The 19,304-nt window shown below is 43.5% G+C and overlaps 1 protein-coding gene and 1 long non-coding RNA gene across 2 annotated transcripts; one reads left to right on the top strand and one right to left on the bottom strand.

Annotated features, from left to right (window-relative positions):
* The first annotated feature begins 5,950 nt into the window (after positions 1-5,950).
* On the top strand, positions 5,951-8,893 carry LOC109498848. The gene is made up of 2 exons (XR_002155808.3): positions 5,951-6,364; positions 8,218-8,893. It is a non-coding gene; the product is annotated as an uncharacterized LOC109498848 (long non-coding RNA).
* Positions 8,645-19,226, bottom strand: LSM1 (LSM1 homolog, mRNA degradation associated). The gene is made up of 4 exons (XM_003984782.6): positions 18,851-19,226; positions 14,565-14,633; positions 13,092-13,207; positions 8,645-9,158 (listed from the first exon to the last, which is right to left on the bottom strand). The coding sequence occupies exons 1-4, from the start codon at positions 18,894-18,896 to the stop codon at positions 8,988-8,990; spliced, it is 402 nt and encodes a 133-aa protein (XP_003984831.1). The 5' UTR covers positions 18,897-19,226; the 3' UTR covers positions 8,645-8,987.
* Between the last annotated feature and the right edge of the window lie 78 nt (positions 19,227-19,304).

The raw sequence follows: 19,304 nt of genomic DNA, 5'->3' as shown, positions 1-19,304 counted from the left end.
TTTCCAGGCAGCGGGGGGACAGGCAGGGTAACGGTGCTGCTGCCACTGCTGCTGTGGCCTCTGCTCTCGAGGGTGGCTTCTTCCCTCCTTCCCCAGCCGTCAAGGTCTACCTCTGGGTCCTGCGGCTGTGGCTGCGCCCAGCTGCATGTCCCGTGTCTTAAATGCCCCCGGCTGAAGGCTGTACTTCATCATCAGGAGATAAAAAAGCCATCACTCGCCATGCAAAGGAAAGGGTCAAGGGCAGAGGGATTGCCTCACGCCATGGCTTTGGCCATTTGCGGGGAGTGGGGGGGGGGGGGAGGCGGGTGCACAGAAAGGAGCAGGGAGGTTGGTGCCAGACTCCAGCGGATGGAGCGGGGAGAAAAAGCAGCAGCTGAGGTCAAGGCGGTTTAGAAGAAAGCATACACCATCCAACTGTGGTTTTCAAAGAGCATGTGAAATGCAGATTTCCGGCCCTTGGCCTCAGAAACTCTAGATCTAACCCGGTCTAGAATTGAGGCTAGAATGCCCGGGTTGCCGCGCAGGTATCCTGTGAACTGCACGCTACTCTTTGAGAAACCCTGCCCCGGTCTGGGACGAAGTCTTTTCCCTTTAAGGTTGAACTTGAGGTTGCTTTCAAGCCAGATTCACCTGGCAAGAGTATTGGGGGCGAGAGAAGCACACTGGCTTGGCCCCTGGCCCAGGGCCTTCTGTGTGAGAGAGTTCTGTGTCCTAGCACTGCTGTCCAGAGTCAGAGAGGGAAGGCCTGAAAAGTGGGGAGCAGTGGCGGTCCCCACTGGCTCTTGCTGGGTTCCTCACTACAGAAAGATGAAGGGGACAGGACCTGTTCAGGTTGGCCCAGTACCCGGAGCCCATACAGAACAGAGTGCCACACCCGCCCTGTCAACTCCTCATGGAGAGTGGGAAGGGTCCAGTAATCCAGAGGCCCTTGTCCTGGGCTCCTCTCCGAGCGGTGGCTGCCTGGAGGCCCATTTCTCGAGGCCCACTGTGGGCCCTCTTCCCCTGGGAAACCTTCCTTGACCACCTCAACCTTCTGGAATGGTTTGTTCCTCTGAAGCACACCCTGTCACTATCCCCAGAGGGCTCATCATCTCAAGTCCCCTTTTGTATAACAGTTGGTAAGTGTTGGCTTGTCTCTTCTGTGGGACTGTTTCTCCCTGAGGCATGTCCCCTTCCCCGCATCCCCCCCCCCCCCGCCACCCCCACACTCAGCTCGAGGCGGGGCACAGAGCAGGCTGGTGCTTCTCTGTTGGGTGAACAGTTGCGGGGCCGCGGGGGGGGGGTGGGGTGGGGTGGGGGTGTAGCTATGTCTTTGGCTTAGGAAACGTGCCTGTAGGCTTCGTTTCCAGCCCCTGTGGAGTCCTGGGGAAGACAACACCAAAGGGATGGGCCTTGGCCTCTGGTTCATCTCTGGCCTGGGTGAGGGGTTGGGGGGTACTTAACCTTTCACAGGCTGGAAAGAGGAGGTGCAGAGGGCATGCGGCAGAAGTCGGACACCAGGTACCCAGGCTTCTCCTCTCTGCCTGTACACGTGAGCCCTCATGCACATGTGTACCTCAGTGGAGGTGGTGGGGAGTGGGGAGGGGCTTATTATGGACGGACGGTGCAGAAAATGTTCAAGGCCCTGCTGTTGCCATCCTGTGGAGAGTTATGGCCACTGTGAGAGGGCGCAGCTGGGGGTGGGGGGGAGACTTCGGGACTGAGGCACACAGCTGTTGCTGATGTCAGAAGCTGCCACTGACTCAGGGAGGGGTGCTGGTGGCCTCCCCCAAGGCCAAGGCCCTTTATCCTCCCTCATCCTTTCCAGGACGAATGACTAGTTAACTCTCACTGTCCCTCTGAGCAGTAAGGTGGGGGGACAGGTCTGGAATTACCTCTGGCTCTAGGAGTCGTCTGTGTCTGGCTTTGCTATTTGAGGAGGGCAGAGCCCCCAAGGAAGGAGACCAGGTGGACACAGCAGGCCAGGGAGAGAGGCAGGGCCTGGAGAAGAGAGGACTCCACTCATTCCTTCAACGCCCCCTTGCTGAGTGTCCACTGTGCACCCGGGGGTCAGGTGGGGAGCCTGGGGGCTGCAGTGGGGAAAGCACAGGTGTCCTACTCTCGGTCCCAGGCCCGCCTCTCGCTTCGTGATTGCGAGCCACTCACTACTTCCATCCGGACTCGCTGATCTGTGAAATGGGGATATGTTTTCTTTTTCTTTTCCTGGGTGTGACCCAGCTGAAATCAGGTGATACGTCAGGAGCCCACAGAGTAAGTCCAGACTTCTTAGCCCAATCTCTGGGCCCTCCAGCTTGGCACCCTGGCTGTCTTCTCCGGCAGGGCTCAGCAAGTTCCTCAGGGGCCTGCCCTGTGCACACCTTCATGGCCGGGTAGCTCACAGCATCACCTCCCCTCAAAGATCCCCCTTGGGCCCCACTCACTCTGCTCTTTAACTAGAATTCAATACTTTTTCCTTTGGACCCTCTTGGTAAATGTGTAGCACAGTATCAGTAAGACCATTCTCCCCCACATACACCTTTTTAAAGTTATTTGAGTACTTTTCACTTCACAGCAAAATTGAGAGGAAGGTACAGAGATTTTTCATGTACCCCCTGTCCCCACACGTGCAGGCCCCCCCCCTTTTTACATGTCTGTAAGCTCCATAAGGACCTGTAAACTCTAGGAGAATTTGGCTCTTTTGCAGGTTCTTGAATCCCCAGCACTTAGCACAGTACCAGATAATGACGAGATCTTGAATCAATGTTTAATGAATGATTAGAAAGCATGATTAGAAAGAACTCTATGCTTTCTCAATAAATACTGATTTGTAAATTCTCAATAAATACTGATTTTCTTCTACTTCTTAAGGGTGATCAGCCTGGAGGTGAGGACAAACCCCGGGCTGCTTATAGGGTAAATGCTTATTCAGTATTGAAAAAATGTGGTGTTTTCCTCCATAGGCGCCACTGTGAGAGGGAAGCAGAAAGTTAATGCAAACTTGACTTGTTGGACTTGAGGTAATTATGGGTATAGTCAGTACTTAATTCCTTAATTCAAGTTGGTCACTGGTATTTCACAAGGTATCCTTATTTGATTCTTGTTTTTAAATGAAAGAGGAATCAATTTTCTTTTTTTAAAAAATATTTATTTATTTTTGAGAGACAGAGAGAGAGACAGAGCACGAGTAGGGGAGGGGCAGAGAGAAGAGGGAGACACAGAATCCAAAGCAGGCTCCAGGCTCTGAGCTGTCAGCACAGGGCCTGATGCGGGGCTTGAACTCACAAACTGCGAGATCATGACTTGAGCCGAAGTCAGACTTTTCACTGACTGAGCCACCCAGGTGCCTCACAAAGTATCCTTATGTGTACAAAGAAGACTGCTAAGTATCAGTTCCTCGAGGGTATGGCATCTATCCCAAGAATCCAGCACATATCAGGTATTGAGCGGATTATGGTAGCTGATGCTGAGCACTCTTTCTGTTCCAGGCACTGTTCTAAGCTCTTTACCCATATTAACTTACTTTATTATTCTTACAACCACCACCCAAGAAGTTGTTACTATAGTCATACCTATTTTCCAGATGAGGAAATCGAGGCACTGAGGTAAGCAACTTGACCAAACTTAGACAACTATGAAGATGCCGGTATGCAAAACCAGACAATCTAGTCTGTGCTTTGTTATACAGCTTAACCTTTTTTTTTTTTTTTAAGCTTATTTACTTATTTTGAGAGAGGGAGAGGGAGCACAGGCAGGGGAGGGGCAGAGAGAGAGAGAGAATCCCAAGGAGTCTTGCTTTTGTCTGTCAGCGCAGAATGTTCGATCCCATGAATCGTGAGATCATGACCTGAGCCGAAACGAAGAGTCAGATGCTCAAGCAACTGAGCCACCCAGGCACCCCTACAGCTTAACCTTTTAAAATCTCAAGTTTCTCTCTGAAAACCAGGGCCAACTATTAAGTTATACTTGGTCCCTTGTTTCCCTTTCACTCTCCATCTCCCCTACAGGTGAGCCAGACTTTAGGTCACCTTGCCCAGGGATTTGGGCACAGAAAACAAAGCTTTCTGCCTTTTGGAATAGCTTAATCCAGAAGAGCAAACTGAAGGTGGGTGGGATAAATTTAACCTTCCAGATTTTTTTGACCTGTACACTATTTTAAGAAAATTTTGAATGAGTTGCCAACATAACTATAGCAACAACAGATAGACCAGTGGCTGGCTGCCAGGGGCTGGAAAGGAGGGAGCAGTTAAATTCAAAGGGCCAGGAGTATTGGGTACATAACTATATGCAGTTGTTAAAACTCCTAGGACTGTGTACATTGAAAGAGGGGATTTTACTGTATGTAAATGATACAGCAAAAAATCTGGTCTTAGAGATAAATCCCCAGGCCATCTGGATATCTGACCTTGAAATACACTCAGCACTGAACCCTCGCTCTTCTTTTTGTCCTTGCTAGGGGCTAGCTGGCTGCCCAGAGCAGCCACAGTTGAGGCCATTTTCTACCCCTGGGTTTAGCCAAGTGACAGCAACCGCTATTGAGTGGCTGGAATTAGGGGGGAAAATTTTTTCTTTTAAAAAGGGGAATGGGTACAAAAAGGGGAAAAAGAGGCAAAGTGGTGAAGAGAGATAGGAGAAAAGTAAAAGAAGAACTTGATTTTATTCTCTACTTCCAGAGACCCCAGGCAGAACCGGAGAAGCAGAGAGGCAGGGGAGTCCTAACCAAGTGCACCCACCCAGATGAGTAAACAGCCAGCCTCCATTTCCTAGAGTTGGTTTTCTAATTCTTTCAGGCTAGGAGATCAAGGGATGGGATAGGAAAAATTACTTTTGATTTTGGATCACCTAACTGGATACAAGACCTGCTTAGTCGGTAAAAGCAAGTGCCCACCAAGCAGTCTCTTGCTCTTCTTATCTGGGAGCTGCTGGAGGGTAATATGAAAGATGGGGGTGGGGGGGCGCCTGGGTGGCTCAGTCGGTTAAGCGTCCGACTTCAGCTCAGGTCACGATCTCGCAGTCCGTGAGTTCGAGCCCCTCGTCAGGCTCTGGGCTGATGGCTCAGAGCCTGGAGCCTGTTTCCGATTCTGTGTCTCCCTCTCTCTCTCTGCCCCTCCCCCGTTCACGCTGTCTCTCTCTGTCTCAAAAATAAATAAAAACGTTAAAAAAAATTAAAAAAATAAAAGATGGGGGTGGGGCATGGCAGTTGGGAGGAAGACAGGCTGAAAGAAGAGTATGTTCTTTCCTTCCAGCAACCTTGACGCGTCGTCCCCTACCTGCAACCTCATGTTTCCCTGGGATGCTCTTCCAGACATTTTTACATCAGTTCTCTCCACTCTTCACACTTGGAAGGCTGTAGTCTAAGGTAAGAGCACATCTCCATATTCAGTGTAAGGGTCTCTACTAATCACTCCTGCTGGTTGTTCATTGGCTCCAGCTGTCCACATGTTGAGTCTCATGGGCAAAAACCTGACCTCTCTTGGATTTAATGAACAGTTGACCCTAGAACAGCAGGTGTTTGAACTGCGCAGGTACATGTATACGTGGATATTTTGATAAATAGATACATACGGTACAGGATGGTAAATGTATTTTCTCTTATGATCTTCTTAGTAACATTTTCTCTGGCCTTTCTTACAAGAATCCAGTATATAATACATAGAACATACAGAATACGTGTTGTTTATGTTATTGGTAGGGCTTCTGGGCAACAGTAGGCTGTCAGCAGTTAAATTTGTGGAGAGTCAAGAGTTACACGGGGATTTCTGACTGTGTGTGTGTGTGTGGGGAGGCTGGGGTCCCTAACCCCTGCATTGTTCAAGGGTCAACTGTAGTTGTTTTTTTTTTTAATTTTTAAAAAATGTTTATTTTTGAGAGAGAGAGAGAGAGACAGAGTGTGAGCAGGGGAGGGGCAGAGAGAGAGAAAGACACAGAATCTGAAGAGGCTCCAGGCTCTGAGCTGTCAGCACAGAGCCCGACGCGGGGCTCAGACTCACAAACCATGAGATCATGACCCGAGCCGAAGTCAGATGCCTAACCGACTGAGCCACCCAGGTGCCCCTAGTCAACTGTAGTTCTAACAGGTTGGGGGGTCACCCTTAGGGATCAGCGGCATTGGTAGAGCATGTGTGCATGTGACCTTTTATCACAGATGACACTCTGCTCAGCTCATAATAACTCCAAGGTGACAGACAGCTCAGACTAGACTCTCTTGCTACTTTCCTTCATTATGAGCAGAGTGTCGGTTGTAGCTTAAAGCTGCAGGATTGTTTCCACACGAGAGCATCGGCCTGTAACATCTGCAACCAGGATGCCTTCTTTCTACCTGAGAACCCTGGCTTCTAATGGGAAAGGAAGTTGGATGGAGCTCATCTGGTAACATGCCTTTGGAAAGGTGAAAAATGCCCCACAGATATGTACATACATAGAACTTCTTTTGGGGGAGAATGGGGGTGTGGAACTGTTTGTTAATTGCTTCTCCTCTAGTATTTTCTTGTAAGGTAGTTCCTGGGATTGGTTCCCTGACCTGGGCAGTGCTATGAATCTCACGTATGGCTCTGAGGCTACAGCTTGCCTGGTGCGTCTGCTGTCTGTACTGCACTCTGCCCGAGCCTGCCAGCCCTATACTCTTGGGAGCAAAATGAGACCACTTTCAGCCATCTTCACCCATGTAATACCTCTGGGTTCACGCTGACAGGGCTTCCCTGAAAAGCCCTGCACAATGAACAGTGTGAGACTATCTGGCTTTACTAAATATCTAGGACGTGTTAGTTTATCAGAGCCAGGGGAGGGGAGCAGATACTGTGGTTTAAATTAGCTAAGAGCACGCAATATAAGGTCAAGGGCCAAGGAAAGGGAAAAAGAACAGCTGGGAAAGAGATACGCTGCTGTACTCAATGTCATCAGAATAAAGATGGACAGGAAAGGGGCTTTGGTAGATTATCCTTGTCTCCCTAGAAGGCAGCTTCATGGAAACCCCTATTGGAAGAAAGTATTAAAGATAATAGAAAAGTGTGAACTGAGGTTGATTCCGAAATCCAATAATGGAAGAGAGGGCTAGCAATGGCCCAGGAGAAAAAGCACCAGATTTCAGTATCTGCAAAAAGGCTGGGCTGGGCAGAGCTGAGGGCGAGCCATTGGGCCGAGCAGCCTGGAGACCAAGGAAGGAAGCAGGTAGTTGTTTCATCCTTTGGGTCAAACTCTTAGCTGCTGGTTGTGTGACAAAAGGTCAGAAAGCAATGATCAAAACTTGCTAAGGCCGGGAAATTCTATTGTGGAAATTAAGTCCCTTTTTCTCATAAACGATAACTCGTTACTGCATTCAGAATTGTTTGAAGGAGGCCGAAAAAACAAGAAAACCTAGTGAATCCAAATTTCTTGAAGGTGTCTGATGTTCTGATGCAGTGGTGCTCAGAAAAAGATGCTGTAATTCTTGTAGAGATACACAGGTTTTCCAAAGGTTGGTGATGGTTTTTTTTCCCCTTTCTGTGTTAATAACAAATTCTGGTTATTAAACATTAAGATTAGAGGCAAAACACTAGATAAATCATTACGTGCAATAGTTTCTTCACAAATTATCTACTTTAAGGGGGCACCTGGGTGGCTCAGTCGGCTGAGCGTCAAGACTTCAGCTCAGGTCACGATCTTGCTATTCTTGAGTTCGAGCCCCACGTCAGTCTTGCTGCTTGTCAGCCTGTCAGCACAGAGTCCGCTTCAGATTCTCTGTCCCCCTTCTTTTGCCCCTCCCCTACTTATACCCTCCTCAAAAATAAATATTAAAAAGAAAACAAAAACCAAAAACCAAATTATCTACTTTAAAATCAGTCCAATGATGAATAGCTCAGCAGTCAAATGGTTTACAGATATCTGGGGCAGTTTTAAAAATACCTGAACCTGTAAAACGTTAAGTATATTTAATACTGTCAATACATACGGATTGGATACAAGTATCTAAGGAAAAGTTCTTTGCTCAACAGACTACAAAAAGGAAATTATCTGGAGTAATTCCACATTTAAAAAAAATGGAGTCAGAGAGATTAGCAGAGAGAACAGAGTTATCAGCCAGTGTGTTTGAACTCCTAGTTCAGTACGCTGCCCATCACACTACACTGCACTCTCAAAACACGGTCTGTTACACTCCCTGTACAATCAGCACCATGCCAGCAAAGTGGCATCCGCATGGGTTGTTAGCCGGGAATAACCTAGATTACCAGCCACTGAAACACCACTTCATTTGTGCTTTTTGAGGACATAGAAGAGGCTCAAGACTCAATCCGAAGAACAGGAAAACCTCATGAAATTAACAGAAGATTTAGAGAAGTCACCTTCGTAAAGTGCTGTATCTCATGGGAACACAGTTTGGAATAGCTGTTGGTGAAGCAGGACAGCAAATACAGTTGGGATGCTGTTTCTCAAAACTGAGGCTTCTGTTCTCATCAGTAACTGCATACCTGGACCGAAAGCTCCTTCCTCAAGCCTGAAAATGCATTTTTCTTACCAGACAAAAATACAAAAAGGGAAGAGGGGTGGACCTGAAAATGTTCCTTCACAACTAACTAGCAACTTGGAACTCTCACAGGACGGAGCAATCGCAGTCCGTGGACAGCATTTACCATTGGGAACAGAAACTTAATTTGTCAATTCACTGGCGGCAACTCAAACTTGGGAAATAACATGAGTTTGGAGATTCATATTTTATTTACAAGTAAATGAAGAATGTCTCCTGTGAACGCTAATTTGGAACAAGAACAACATAAAGAAGTAGTTGCTGGCTCCACAGTGACGTGTGAAAGGAGTCCTTGCTACTGGTTTTTCTTAAACAATGATTTTGTCATTAAAAAGGAAAAAAAACAACAAAGCCATGTGATTTCTTCATGTTGCACACGCGAAAGAATTCAAAATAAAAATGACTTTCCAAACTCTACAGTCTCTAGTCAAACGTGTGAGGAGACCAGGATGTCACTTTCATTCAGTGAGAGCCCCTGCTTCCCAAGAGCCATGGCCTCTGAGCAAATGACTTAATACTCATCAAGAGTATCTGCTCGAGGAATGGAGAGACCCCGATCCTTAAGAGCTTGAACTTTCAGCTTCTCGGCTTCCAGCTTGGTCTGCTGTTCTACCCTTTGTTCTTCTAGGATTTCTTCAATAGACACTTGCTGGAGGGGTGTGTCACTCTCCTTTTCCAAGTCCTACAAAATAAGCAGGGTTGAAAAACTTCCACTGACGACCAAGAATAGAAAATATTATAAATCTTTAGATAAATGGATTCCTATGCCAGGCTTGGGTTATTTTTCATGATTGTGACACGGCTGAAATATCCTTCTCCTGAGGACAGAGAAGTTTCAGAGAAATGGCAACACTACTACAGAATACATACTTAGATGAACACAGTATTGGGGATCAGTACCAGTGTGTATAGAAAGCTTTAAGTTATCTGAAGTCCTACATTACTCAAGTACTGTTTTTCTTAAAAAGATGACATATATGCATATATATGTATGAATATCTATTTCCCCAGCCCCAAAGGACACAAGAGAAAAGTTACTGAGGCCAAGATGGCTTTAGATAAGTTTTGTATTTTTACATGATCAAAGTCAGCTTAATTTCTGGGGGTTGTGGCTCACTAAGGTAGAGAACACTGATTCAAAGACGTACCCCCACCCAAAGACAACAAGTCTTCTAGGGAAAACCTCATTAGACCAGTTAGGTTACTAAAAATCAGCTTGGCTCCACTATTTTAATTTAAAATATTTTTGCATTAAAAAAAAAAAAGTTATTTTTCCCCCTATTTTATTTTTTAAGTAGGCTCCACCTCCAGTGCAGGGCTTGAACTCACGACCCTGAGAGCAAGACCTGAACTAAGGTCAAGAGTCAGACGCTTAACTGACTGAGCCACCCAGGTGCCTCATTTTTCCCCTTATTTTAAAAATACACACTCACTGTATGAAATTTAGAAAACAGACCAGAAGAAAAAAAATTTTTTAAAGATTATCTATAATTCCAGTATAGAACAATATTTTGGTGAACATCCTTCCAATTTTTCTATGTATATACTGACTTCAAAAAAACCTACAATGCAAACATTAACTGTAATTTTTTCACTTACTCTGGCATCATATGCTTAATATTTTTATGTCTGAACACCTTACAAACATTTGATAACTAACTTTTCATGCAGAACCTTGCTATAAAAGTATCTCATTATCCACAGATTGTTTATTCTCCTTAAACAATTCTGTGTTTCTGTAACATGGAAGGCCAATACACACAGGTATTCTTCTCTTCCTCTATGATTTTCAGTAATAAAATTCTGGGAAGGCATCAACACATCGACGATGTGCTCCAGATGCTCCAGCCTACCCCGGATACTAACACTTCATGTGCCTGCCAAGGCCTCGAAAGCCACAGGCAGTGACAGCAGATGGAAGATTCTCACCAGAGAGGTTAGAAAGAAAGCCAAATAAATTACACAAGTCCTGCCCTGGGTCAAATGTTAACTGTACTGGGCAAAATAGATCTAATCAAATGTAACCTGCCCTCACAATCTATGGGTAGCAGCTGCAGGGAAGATAAGGTCTTAGGCCGGTGTACTGCTTTTTGGACTTTTCAATATGCTATTCATCAAGCTATGCATGTGGTTATGATGATGCCAATTCCCAACAAGCAGTCTTATTACTTAAGGCTGTGTGCATTACTGTCCTTGAGGCAGAATCCAGGGACTTCTTAAACAAGATGTTCACAGAATCTAAATGGTTTCTGGGTATGAGCTTCCCTAGGGCTGGTACTTAATTTCTTCACACTGACTATTGATTTCATAAGCTGTGTACGGTTCAACTTACTTGAACCGTTAAGTGTTTAGTGGTACCACTGTAGAAATTTTGCAGCATCCAAACAATTAACACATAAGAGTACTTTCTCCACAAAAGGGCCCCTAGGAAACAATGAACCTTCAAGAACAAATGCAAGGTCATTCCTCCCCACACACATATACATCTACACAGGGGTACATTTGTGCCAACGTTAACTGGCACACAAAGCATTTCTGTGGTGTTTACAACTATAAAACCAAAGCAGAGTATGTATGAATATTTTAACTTAAATCTTTTCCTCTGATAGCAAAGTAGTATGTTTCCTCTTTAAACAATAGATTGAGAAAAGTATAAACAAAGGAAAAATAATCACCCACACTCCTACTGTCCAGAAAGGGGTTAGCTCTCTTAATATACTGGCAACAACTTAACATTTACTAGTCCCACTCCCCACACCCCAGGATACCAGAGTGCTGTATTTCAACTTTTACATATTATGACGGGATGACAATTTCTACTGCTGAACAGTGCAAAAAATGATCTAATGGACCAAAAATAGCAACCACAAAAACATTTTAAAAATTAGAAAAAACCATTTCATACATTTCATAGCAGCACTTAGCAATACTGCTATTTATTGATAATACTGATTAGTAATCTCTAGCTGTTTCAACATGAGGTCTCTAAACCAACCTGATCCTGGCAGAATTATCTTCTTACTTTCTCAAATGGCTTATTATTGAAAATTGCTACAGACCAAACCACTCCACTCCAAAGACTTATGTAAACCTAACTTAAGATGTGGGTAGGTATTGAGAAACTACATTGAAAACAAAATAGGAAAGGATAAAATTAAGCAAATGCCAAAGTTTTTTAGTTTGATTTTCCTGACAAACCCAATAATCAGAAGCAAAGTCAAAAGTTTTAGAGAAAGCATTTTTAAGTAAATATTTTATGTAAAACATGAAGTCAAGTTTTATCTTCTTTTAAAAATGTCTGTGAATCACTGTATTGTACACCTGAAACTAATATAACAATCTGTTAACTGGAATTAAAAACTTAAGGGGCACTTGGGTGGCTCAGTCAGTTGAGCATCCGCTCTTGATTTTTTGGCTCAGGTCACGATCTCATGGTTGGTGAGATGTAGCCCGATGTCAGGCTCCGTGTTGGAGACTGCTTGGGATTCATTCATTCTTTCTCTTTCTCTCTCTCTCTCTCTCTCTCTCTCTCCCCCCCCCCCTCCCCCATGCTCACTCTCTCTCTCAAAATAAGTAAACAGACTTTATAAAATAAAATAAGGGGCGCCTGGGTGGCTTAGTCCGTTAAGCATCCAACTTCGGCTCGGGTCATGATCTCACAGTTCGTGAGTTCAAGCCCCGTGTCAGGCTCTGTGCTAACAGCTCAGAGCCTAGAGCCTGCTTCAGTTTCTGTGTCTCCCTCCCTCTCTGTCCCTCTCCTGCTTGTGCTCTCCTTTTCTCTCAAAAAATAAACAAACATAAAAAATTAAAAATAAAAAAAAATTTAAAAAGCTAAAAAAGTGTGAGTATTTCTAATAGTTATATATGATTTTCTAATAGTTTTGTATGTATATATGCTTACATATATGTATATGCACAGTTATGTATTTACACACACAGATCTACAGTATAACAGGTTAGAAGACTTAACTTTTCACCTGCCAACTGGTCTTCCTGGCATAGATACACAGCTACCTCTTTAGTTGTGAGCTAAGAATCCAAGTGAAGCCGAACTCTATTCTCAGGACTGGTAACAGATGGCTTCTCCTACAGCCATTCTTTCCCCTTCCCCCCTTAAAAAACAGGGACATCATATTGTACATGCAATGTGTCTTTCCCCCAAACCCTGCTCATTAGCTTTATGTCATGAAAACCGACTTGTAACCAATTGTTTAAATGACTGCAAAATATTCCAGTGTATATAAATCATTCTTTATTGAACTATTCATCTCTTGTTAGGTATGAAGTTTTTCAATTTTCTGCTATTAAAGATAACAGAAATAATATATTAATGAACATATTTGTACCAGATGGTATTTTTGTATCCAGTAAAATCAATGATACTTTGCTGCTAATGGGATCAAAATCTTTAAAATGCCAAGAGGCACTGAAACAAAGTTAATTATTCTCTGTAATTTTCCTTTTACCACTCTAGCTTTCCTAAGCTAATTTGGTGGTTTCCTATGAGAAGCTGGGAGAAACGTGAAAAATGTATTTTTTCCTTCTTAAAAAGACAAAAAGAAACCTAACTAGCATGATTATCAAGACCCACAGCAGCTTAACAGTTTTCACTTACTATTTCTCCTAGTAGGACCACATTTTCTCCTCTGACCACAAAAATCCCTCGAGGAATATCACCGTATTTTTTGCCCACATGAATACGCTCCACAGTCTGATGTAGCACTAAATTAGCTATAAGTGTATAGGGAAGAAACAAAGATATTTAGTTCAAATTATTGGGTAAAGGTCCACAACTCAAATAATCAGTTGAGTAGAAAAGATTTAGCTAAACATGATTTTAAAATTTTCTAATTCTGGTCAAAAGCTAAAATTTGAAATAGTCTTCTCCTATTTCACTAAGACATACCACTTGGGAGAGACTTCTAAACAACTGCAAACTGAGAGAGTATTTGGGATTATGTTGCACTGATGCATGAATGTTGGTGGGAATCAGTCACAAAAATTAACTTCCTTTATCAGTTAAATTGAAAGTTATCAACATGACTGTAAGAAAATACAAAGGAGTAGGGCACTTGGAAGACTCTAAAGCCTAAACAACTGCAGAGATCAAAAATTTTTAAGACAAAAGCAATCTCTCTATGTCGTGTGGGTATGTGTATATGACGATTTACCAAAGATTTAACTTTGTTTCAGTACTTAGGATTCATTTAACCCAGTGCAGGTATCCATGGGTTATGACATACAAAAACTTTTTTTCACACTGTCAGATAACCATACCTGGTAAACTGAGAATAAAGCATTTGCTACTTCCCCCCCCCCCAAAATAATTAGACAAATTTGACTTAAGATTCAGAACTCTAATCTGTTAAGAGTAACTACTTTTCTTTTAAAATTGGTACTATTTGTCTTATTTGAAAAAAAGCAAATATCTATGTTATCTTCCCCAATTCCTATAAAGTGTTTCAATTATGTTACTTTTCCCCATGCCCAAATCCACTAGCAGAAATCCAACAAATGTTGGTATGAACTGAGAAGTTCCTTGAAACAGAAGCAAATATAGATCTCTTTAGAAAAATGCAAGGTGCAAAACAAAGATCGAGACTCTTGAGTCTGATGTATCCCTAAAGTGTAAAATCTTGAACTTAACGTTGGGATCCCTAAAAAGCTTCCGGAAATACCTTCTATCCAACTTTCATTGGACAGGGAGGGATTACCTTCAGTGCAGGAACTGCTTTGAAGAGTAGTGGCACCCAAGCCAATGTACAAATGAGCAGCTTTTTCAGTGGACTGAGTTTATTTCTATCATTTGGCTCCCTCTACTGGGGAAAATAAAAAAACAGTCCAAAACATTGTAATCGTATGTTCTAGTGAAAACCAGTTTTAGAAATATGAACTTGTAAATACTAGCTTTTGAATCACCTAATCATAATTTAGAAAACAATGATGTAATGACTCAAAACAGTATTCCATTATGCCAGACACTTGAGAAAGATGCAGGTAAGTCAATTTCAACATGAATTAACACAAAAATACATAACAATGGTGTCTCTCATTATCCAGAGGATAAGACTCCACAACTAGTACATACCGAATTGATCAATGCTTCTTAAAAAACCTATAAGTGTCCTTCCATCTCGAAGCAGGACCAAATGCTTTTCTGGGGAGAGGAAAAAAGATTTTTAAAAAATGAGAACTGTTAGCTTCAGGATTAGTTTACAGGATTAACAATAAAAAAAAGTTAATAGCAATTTAAGCTCCACCACTTCCTCTTCCAATGTATTTATGGCAGAGTTCATTGGGAAATTAGAAAGAGGACCAAGGTATTCTGGGGTTTAGATGACAAGAGTCGTGGTGAAAAGGAGCAGAAGCGTGTGGCAGAGTGGGCAAAGGACTGGGTGACGAGCACGGAAGCATGACTCCCAGCTCTAGATGTTAATGTTGGCAGTTAAACCCTCCCAGTGTCATGTCAGTTTCTACATCCACAAATTGAGAAATTTAGTCTAGATGACCTCTGTGATCTTAATTCCACAATTATTTTCCTCTCAACTTAGAAGAGCTTCTATTTCACCCTTTGGAATCAGGGAAGGTTTTAAATACAAACAATGCCTCAAGTGAAATAAGGATGCTGACAATCAGCTAGAGAAAAATTCATGAATATTTATTGAAAGCTATGTGGTGTTCCGGGGCTGAGATATACAGTAGAGAAGACTCAAAGTGATCAACCTTATCAACTTATATTCCTGGTGGAGGAAGGCAAAAAACCAAAAAACGACCTACTGTGATTAGTGCAATGGAATAACAAACAAGACAGCAGGATAGTATGATGAAGACAGAGAGAAAGTAGCTAGGAAAAACCTCTCTGAAGAGGTGACTTTCAGCTGATACTGAAGAATGACAATAAGCCAGTTGCTAGAATAGGTAGCAAAATTCATTAATTTCTTTAATGCCATAAAGTACTTACTAGAAGCATAACAGAGAAACAAGACAGTGATTCTTCCCTGAAGGAATCTGTAGTCTTCTTTGGGCTATAATTAAGTATTACAAGAAAGCAAATCTTAATTATATGAAACTGAGAGAAACTATTTAGCTGGAGGAAGTATCTGAGTTCAACCTTGAAAGGTAGATAATTTTTGGCCTCTGGGAAGAGTGACAGGGAAGGGGAGAGAGAAAGGGAAATCTGTAATTTAGGCAGCAGGAAAAAAAAAAAAAAGGTCTGTATGTATCCATACGTTTGGCTAAAAGTTGGGGGTGAAGGGAAGTCACAGGAGATAAAGTCCAAAAAGTACCAGAAGCAGGTTCAGCTCGCATTATGCTTCTGAAGACTGAAGACTGAAGACTGAAACGGCAGAAAAGGGAGAGCAGAATGTGAGACATGAAAAAGAAACCTATGCCAAGGCCAATGGAAACGGAGAGGCAGAGAGAACTAAGACTGTGTGTGATCCTTTTTCTTTTTTAGAGAAAGAGAGAGAGAGACAGCACCAGCATGCATGCTGGTGAGAAAGGCAGAGGAAGGCAGAGGAAGAGAGAGAGAGAATCCTAAGCAGGCTCCACACTCAGCGAGGAGCCTGATGTGGGGCTTGATCCCATAACCCTGGGATCATGACCTGAGCTAAAATCAAGAGTTGGATGCTCAACCAATTGAGTCATCCAGGCACCCCAACACTATGTAGTTCGAAATGATGGGACTGGTCAGCTGAGTTTGTAAAGGTGTGGGAGGGTGGAGGGGGTGAGTGCTGAAGAGAGGAGTTAAGGAAATGTAGGAATTTTGAGTCTTCACGTCAGGGCGGGTCATTTATCAAAAGTTGGGAATAAAAGAAGCTTAAGGTAGAAGACTATTTAGCTATTTGTGATTCTGAAGTGCTAACCAGGACACCTATGTAGAGATGTCAACAGGCAGTTGTAAATGTTAAGACTGGAATGTCAAAGAGGTCAGAATTAGAATTTTGGATAAGTCCACAGGGAGGTGATATAATTATTAAAGTCCAGGAACTCTCTTAGAGATTTAAAGAAAGAAGCACACCAAAGACAGAACCTAAGGGACCACCTATTTTAGGGAATAGTGAGAGTTAGGTAATAAAATCACCAAGTATCAATCTGGCGAAATCAAGAAAAGAAAACAATTAAGAATCTAGTAGTAACAGTATCACAGTGCTGCAGAGGGGAGGGAAGAACCCAGAAGAAGGCATCAGACTGCTGCCTTTCAAGAATACAGCTTCAGGGGCACCTGGGTGGCTCAGTCGGTTAAGTGTCCACCCTCTTGATTTCCACTCAGGTCATGATCTCACGGTTCCTGAGATTGAGCTCTGCTTTGGGCTCCACGCTGACAGTTCAGAGCTTACTTGTAATTCTCTCTTTCTCTATCTCTCTGCTCTTCCTCCGCACATTCTTGCGGCATGCTCTCTTTCAAAATAAATAAACTTAAAAAAAAGAATGCAGCTTCAGCGGTATGATGACAAGAAAAATCAGACTGCAGGGGTAACGGAGGTGCTCAGGAAGTAGAGTCAAATGGAGAAGATTCAAAAGGTTTGGGGGTAAAGATAGGAAAAAAGGAATGGGAGTCTGCTGAGGAGACGTAACTGAGAGAAAATATGAGATGGACACACAAGAATATAAATGAAGGAAAGAATTTAGGGGAAGAGAGAAGATATGAGAGGAAAAGGGTATTAATGGAAGAAGCAGTGGGAAGAAAGAGGAATAAAAGAGACTGAAAGGGAGAAACACTTCCTACTCAGATGAGACAATGAATGAATATGCAGAAAGACTGAGGAGAGAAGATGAAATTGTATGTGTGGTTGTGGGGGTAGTGAAGGGTGCATAAGAATTGTTTCAAACTTTTTAGTAAAGGAAGGGGCTTGGAATCTACAAAGAACGGGTTAGAGGGCTTTACTACATTATTTTTAGTAAAACAGCAGAATGTATTAGGGGCCTCACATAATTCAGATATACAAAACGAGAGGTGGAGGCAAAAGGGCATCCACAGACGACAGAAATTGAAGATTTCATTACATATTACAGATAAGCTTGTGCAGTTCTTATTCATATATGAATATGGTCCAATTCACACTACACTTTCTTTTGACAGCAAAATCACTAATTTTGATTTAAAAAATGATTTCAGACAATGATAGAAAGAGAATATGATCATGGACTCACTTTTTATTTTATTATTATTATCTTTTAATATTTAGTTTTGGGAGAGCACAAGTGGGGGAGGGATGGAGAAAGGGGGACAGGATCCTAAGCAGGCTCTACACTGACAAGTTGACAGCAGTGAGCCCCATATGAGCTTGAACTCACCAACCACGAGATCATGACCTGAGCCGAAGTTGGACACTCAACTGACTGAGCCATCCAGGTGCCCCTTATTTTACTATTCTTTAAAGATTTTATTTTTAAGTAATCTCTACACCCAACATGGGGCTCCAACTCACAACCCAGAGACCAAGAGTCGCATGCTCTACTGACTGAGCCAGCCAGGGCCACACAGACTCACTTTTTAAATCTGCATACACAGTAACTGTGATTGTTGTGACTTGTTCAAAACCGTGTAAACCATTCTACAGCAATTACAAGTTAATGAGACAGATCACACGATTAAAATTATAAAATGTCGCTTGAGGAATAATTCACAGATGAGAGCGTAGAAAAAAGGAAAGATAGGACAACTATTAAGTTGGCTCCTCTTTTGTGCAGGACTGTACTCATCTTCAGGACAATTACTGGCAATAAGAGATGTCTTATTAGTAGGAATAAAAGAAAATTGTCGAACAGAAAAAGAAAAAAAATTGGAAGTGATTCAGCCTTTCCAGAAAAGTCAAGACCTTGTCTGACAGCGATCTCTACTATCATAACCTGAAAGTGCTTAAGACCCTTACGGTAGAAGAATATTGCAATGACTACACAGCATAAAGCCTATGTTTAGTGTCAATTACGTCCAACCACTGTTGGTCTTAAATTTTTCGTTTCTTAATGAATCCTTTCTCTATTCTGATTCATCCACCATTAACAACCTGGTACTTCGATATATCGCAGGTGGGAGATAGTAGACGGGGGGAGGGCAATTTTCGTGTTTGGGCCTCAGTAGCCGCGTCCTTCCACAGCAGGACTTAAATTCTACAGCTTATGGCTTACCGACCCCGGGATTGGTGGAGGCTGCGAGAGGCAGGGCAGAGGTAGACGGCTAGGGGGTGGGCAAACGGAGCGTCTTGCGGCTCTTCACTCACGTGGGGGATGTCAACGCCAAACACCCTGAATTGTGTCAAAAACACACTCAACCCGCCCCAGACTCATTCTACGAGCCCCTTCCCGAAGAGATACGCGCCCAGGAGGAAGGATCTCACCCCAGACTTCATCCAGGGGAGATGAGCTACTCACTGTCGATGTCCTCGATGAGGCTGGCGGTGCCGGGCATATAGTTCATTTTGAGCTGAGATAAGGCTGCAGTGTACAGCGGCGGTGGCCCAGCGTGTCCAACACCTTCCTCCGACCGCAGTCGCCGCCTGGGCGGGACTGGGACAAGGACCCCGACCAGGAGCAGCACTCCTGCCCCGGCTTTCAGCAGCCGGGGCCTGCCGGAAACGCCTCCATATTATTCCCACCCACTTCCGGTACCACGTGCCCGTCCTCAGGAAGAGGCGGGACTGTCGTGCGGTCCCGAGACAACATTTCCCCATCCCTGATAAAAGGGGAAGAGGAATCTAGATTGACTAGATGGCAGGGAAGACGTATTCTACCTATTGAGGAACGCGGTGCTGCCGCCTGCCTTCTTACTTCCCAGACCCCAAAGTCACGGACCTCCGTTCCTCAACTGTCGGCACTCGACAGCCGA

This window comes from Felis catus, chromosome B1 (assembly GCF_018350175.1).
Source record: "Felis catus isolate Fca126 chromosome B1, F.catus_Fca126_mat1.0, whole genome shotgun sequence".
Classification (NCBI taxonomy): domain Eukaryota; kingdom Metazoa; phylum Chordata; class Mammalia; order Carnivora; family Felidae; genus Felis; species Felis catus.
This window is presented reverse-complemented; position numbering and strand designations above follow the sequence as displayed.

Coding starts and splice junctions, on each gene's coding strand:
- LSM1 (XM_003984782.6), bottom strand. CDS start 18,896: ATGAACTATATGCCCGGCACCGCCAGCCTCATCGAGGACATCGACA. Junction 14,634..18,850: donor CCTCATCGAGGACATCGACA/GTGAGTAGCTCA, acceptor TCCTCTCCCCAG/AAAAGCATTTGGTCCTGCTT. Junction 13,208..14,564: donor AAGAAGCATTGATCAATTCG/GTATGTACTAGT, acceptor ATACACTTATAG/CTAATTTAGTGCTACATCAG.